The 4,987-nt window shown below is 44.9% G+C and overlaps 1 protein-coding gene across 1 annotated transcript; it reads left to right on the top strand.

Annotated features, from left to right (window-relative positions):
- The first annotated feature begins 2,763 nt into the window (after positions 1 to 2,763).
- LOC149834496 (putative BOI-related E3 ubiquitin-protein ligase 2) lies at positions 2,764 to 4,443 on the top strand. The gene is made up of 4 exons (XM_090010154.1): positions 2,764 to 2,999; positions 3,082 to 3,203; positions 3,292 to 3,542; positions 3,690 to 4,443. Exons 1-4 carry the CDS (start codon positions 2,980 to 2,982, stop codon positions 4,239 to 4,241), a joined length of 945 nt encoding a protein of 314 aa, XP_089866280.1. The 5' UTR covers positions 2,764 to 2,979; the 3' UTR covers positions 4,242 to 4,443.
- The last annotated feature ends 544 nt before the right edge of the window (positions 4,444 to 4,987 follow it).

Raw genomic sequence — 4,987 nt, 5'->3', positions numbered from 1 at the left:
CACATGCAATCGACATGTGATATGTACTATGAATATAGTATGCCGCAAGTCCTAGAAATAAATATGCCCCCATTCGGTGCACTTTGGAAAACTCGATGCTCACTCTAATGTCTGTGATGCTCATTCGGGTGTATAACTGACTCTACAACCCTCGACTACTCAAGCACTCATCACAGGAAGGCAACACACCCGTCCCCCATTGGCTTTGATGCTTATATGCCAAAAACTTTGGCATCGCCCTACTACCGACCCGCTTGACTTGGCTTCTATCAAGACATTTCACTGTGCTAAGCATACATAGGTTATGCACGACTTATGTAGCTCCTCGTCTCTAAGGCAAGCTGCGTGCCGCACCGTGCAAAGAGCTACATGTACATGAGCTCAATCCCATGGAGGTTCTCCACCATCAACTTAAGAACATATGCAGCACTGCCATAATGGTAGGGATGTAAACAGTTTGGATTCACATTGGATGTGGCCAACACCAGATCCGACTTACTGTATATTGGCTCAACGGATTCACATTTGGATTGGGACTCAGATAGCGAAAAGGTCATATCAAATCCGGTTTTTTACATGCAGTCAGATTTCAGATATCCATCAAATCTGGATATCTTTGGGATTCAATAGCAAAAAATCAAAACCATATCCGCACCCCCAATTATAAATGGATATGGTTTTGGCTTACTAAATCCAACTAATTGGAGTCTGATTTGGTTGGACATCTAATAAAATCCGATCCATTGACATCCCTACATAGCGACGAACATCAGCATTTTTTTTGAGAAAAACATGATGTTTTAGCAATTGATAAAAATGTTGAATATCAATAGAAATCAATCCAGATATTCTTCAAAAAAACTAATTCTATTGAGATACTTGGCTGATTAAGCAGGAGAAAAAAAACAGTTTCCAAATCTTTATTAGAAAAAAGGTTGCCGTTATCTTTCCGTTTTAAACTTTTCCCACGATGAATATAATTAATGCTTACGTTGGAGCGGCAATGTTCACAAATGTGGTTATCGGGGAAATCTCAGCAAGGGAAATGCTCATAATAAATTATAATTTTCATTTTCCGAGAAAAATCTAGGAATTATCAGCATATATAAAAAACTATAAAAAAAGATATACCTAAAAAATATATATAACATATAAATTTATTTTTTTTTGCAATTTAATTATCGGTTTTATAAAATATAAAAGTGATTTTTTTTTATAACCAAGCTGAAAGATAAGCTCCACCAGATTCGAACTTGATCCTCTTGATTATGATTGTGCAACCTAACCGTCTAACTATAACATTGGAATATCACGCTAAGGGGGCGCTTGCAACACGGGGAAAATGCTGCCAGCGGGGTTGTACACTATGTCACAATGACACGCCATTTATGGGACGTGCCATTGGTGATGCAAGTCGGACACGTTATGACACATGGACACGGCAGACATGTACAGACATTAATGTAATATTTTAAAAGATCATTTTTATTACTTTTTTAATAAAATTTCAATAAAAATATGTGCATAGATTTAAACATTAAAAAATAGTTTTTGTTTATGAAAAATATTCAGAAACTCCATGTCGGCGTATCATTTTTTTTTTTTGAAAAAAAAAATTGAACGTGCGTGTCAAACTGGAACCATGATGTCGTACCCGCATCATTGTGTTGTAAGGGTTGCAAATGGGTTGGGTTTCGGAGCCCAAAATACATTAATAAGTCAGATCGCGACCCGAAAAGCCAAATTTTGCAAATTCCTCTTCCTGGATCCGACCCGAGGAGTGCCCTAGGGACAAAATGGGCACAGCAAGGGCGTTTAGCACAAATTTCTGGAAACGTCCTGCGAGAGTAGCTCAAAGTAGGGGATATTTTGAAAATATCACGTCTTTTTGGCCTTACATTGCCTCTAATACTCACTGATAAGATAACGATATTTTCAGAATATCGTCGACAACTGTTTCACAGGTCCAACCTCGACATTGGAATAAAAAGCATCAAGCGTGAAATGAAGACCGTCGATCTCGAGAATCCAACGGTGAAGAACATGGAGTTCACGATGAACTGATGCCCTCTATCATCATCCGAAAGAACATGAACCAACGGCTGCCAACGAGAGAGAGACCCGCAAAAGGACAAATTTGGCGCAGGGCGACAACTCGGCCGGAGCGTCGTAGTACGAGATTTCGGTTGTCACCTTCCTCGAGGAGCGCAACCCCTCGCACGTGCCGCACGCCTCCCCCACCTCCAGCCAAGAGCTTGCCACCTGGACTCGGTCAAGGTTCGGGTAGGCTCGGCACCAAAAAGCCTCACCGAACTCGACCAACATGGCTCGGCGATCCAGAGCGATGCAACCCTAATTCTCACGATTCGATCCCTTGAGCTGGTCAACGGTTTGGCCTTTAGCGGTTTAGGCTGCTCTTGAGCTTTTCCGATTCACCTGTTTGGATCAGCTTGTCAACATCGTCACCAATGAGACGGACCGACTCGCCCGAGTCTCTAGAGAGCTCTACAACTAGACTAAGCCCAACCGGAGCACCTCACCTTTTGGCTCGACTCGGCTCAATAAACAACACTACAAACGTGTTAGGAGGCGCGCGCCTACCTGTGCGAGGGGGGGGGGGGGGGGGGGGGGGAGTATCACCGTGGACACGTGGCAATAAGCAGCAGCGCCAGAAACGCTGCCACGTGGCAAGCGGTGCGGGGTGCGAGGGTCTCTCCCTTCGCCCTCTATTTCCTCTCTCATTTCTTTCTTCGCCCACACACACACTCCCTCCCTCTCTCTCCCTGGGGGTTCATACCAACTGCCTGATGAATTCATCCCATCCCACCGCATGTAAAACTTGTAAGCCAACCAACCAACGCCAATCTCCCGCTCCTCTTTTTCTCTCACCAAACCGTAAATATATCCCCCACCTTTTTTCCTTCTTCCCCATTTTCTTCATCTATCTCTCTGGCTGTTGATGCTCAATACCATTCTTTCATGGCACAATTGAAGAAGAGGTACTCTCTCTCTCTCTCTCTCTCTCTCTCCTTGAAGAAATCCTCAAGTTTATAGCATTAATTTGTTCATATGGGTTCACAGAGAGAAGGGGTTCTGTGAAAACGCCAACAACTTGAATCTGAGTTTTGGGATCCCCATCTCGCTGGCAGATACGTTACAGGACCTTCCGGCAGCGGGAAGCGACCATCCGTACACCAATTCCGGTGAGCATACCATGGAAACAATGGGCTTGCGTTTGTTTCTTTTCCTTTTCCTCGCTTTCTTGGTATTGATTGTTTTTGGGTGGTCCAGATCTCAATCTCGTGATGAATACTGCGGTCCTAAGCGGACCTCAGGCTCAAAGCGGTCTCACCAGCACCAACGTCGTCGCCAGTTCGAGGAAGCGTGGCCGCGACTGCGGCTATTCTAATATTCCTTTGGCTTGCGGGATTCAGGCCACCCCGAACTTCTTCGCCGGAAACATGTTTTCCTTCTTGGGCGAGGACGTTGGGCAGCAGATTCAGCAGCAGCAGCAGGAAATCGAGCGTTTCATTGCTCTTCAGGTACCTCTTTTTCTCTTCATGGTAGTGAGACAAAAAATGCATGCATTTTCGATTAGGGCCGTATTCTATGGTTACAACGATTCTACCAGATACGTTGTTTTCAATGTTGCGGGCATCTACTAAATTGATTTGATTTTGATGGTGCAGACGGAAAGGGTGAGATTAGACATCGAGGAGAAACGGAAGAGGCATTCGAGGCGGTTGATGGCCGTTCTTGAGGACACCATCGTGAAGAAACTGAAGCAGAAGGAGGCAGAGATAGAGAGCATAGGGAAGGTGAACTGCGTCCTGGAGGAGAGGGTGCGCTCCCTGTGCATCGAGAACCAGATATGGCAGAACCTGGCGAGGAGCAACGAGGCGACCGCCAACGCGCTGAGGAGCAACCTGGAGCAGGTCCTCGCGCAGGCCAACGAGGGCCGAGGCGACAGCGAGGAGGACGCCGACAGCGCGGCGGAGTCGCGCTGCTGCCGCAGCGGCAACGAAAGAAGAAACACTGATGAACATGAGGAAGCCAAACAAGGTAGTGGTGGTGGTGGTGGTGGTGAGAGGGTGTGCAGGAACTGCGGGGAGGGCACGTCCAGCGTACTGCTGCTGCCATGCAGGCACCTCTGCCTGTGCGGCGCCTGCGCGGCTGTTGTTGATGCCTGCCCCATCTGTAAATCCATTAACCATGCCACCGTGCAAGTATACTTGTCATAGACAATTTCATTCACCATGCCATCATCATCATCATTACCATCTCTTTTGTCATATATATATATATATATATATATATATATATATATGATAGGAACATTAAACACAAAGGGAAAAAAGGAGAAGGAAAAACTTATTTGTTTGATTCGTTTATTTCATTTTCAATCTTCCCGTGCCAATGAATGCAAAAGTTATTAACATGCAACACCCTTGTCGGTACGTTATTAAAAAGGCCAACCAGTGGGGGATGGGGATGACAAAGTTGCGTTGGTACATGCTGTGTCTTTTTCTCGTTTTGATTCTCAAACTTTGGCCATGATTTTTCTTGAGCTTGTGATTCGGACCTGCATATCTCTCTCTCTCTCTCTCTCTAAATATATATATATATATATACACACACACTGGAGAGCGTATTAATTGTGAAAACAAACTGGGAAAGTTGGACCTATTGAGTTGCCTTGCTGTCAGGCTTTCTCGAAGTTGGATCTGGACCTACCGATCGTAACACCAATATCCGAAGTATACGAACGTGTGGTGAAACTGTAAACTAGAAATTTGTTCGTTGCTTGCTGCATCTGATCATATCGGGTATGGTTAACAAACCGAAATCCAAACCGCTTTAACTTGTCGTAATCTGTCAATTGTTGAGTCTGACCTCGGCTTGCGAGATGGTCGATGTGTTATTACGACACGGTGGAGGATGAAGGGTAATTGGGTCAATATATTTGATGAGAGAGAGAGAGAGTAAA

This window comes from Nuphar pumila, chromosome 6 (genome assembly GCF_984573655.1).
Source record: "Nuphar pumila chromosome 6, dmNupPumi1.hap1.1, whole genome shotgun sequence".
NCBI lineage: Eukaryota > Viridiplantae > Streptophyta > Magnoliopsida > Nymphaeales > Nymphaeaceae > Nuphar > Nuphar pumila.
This window is presented reverse-complemented; position numbering and strand designations above follow the sequence as displayed.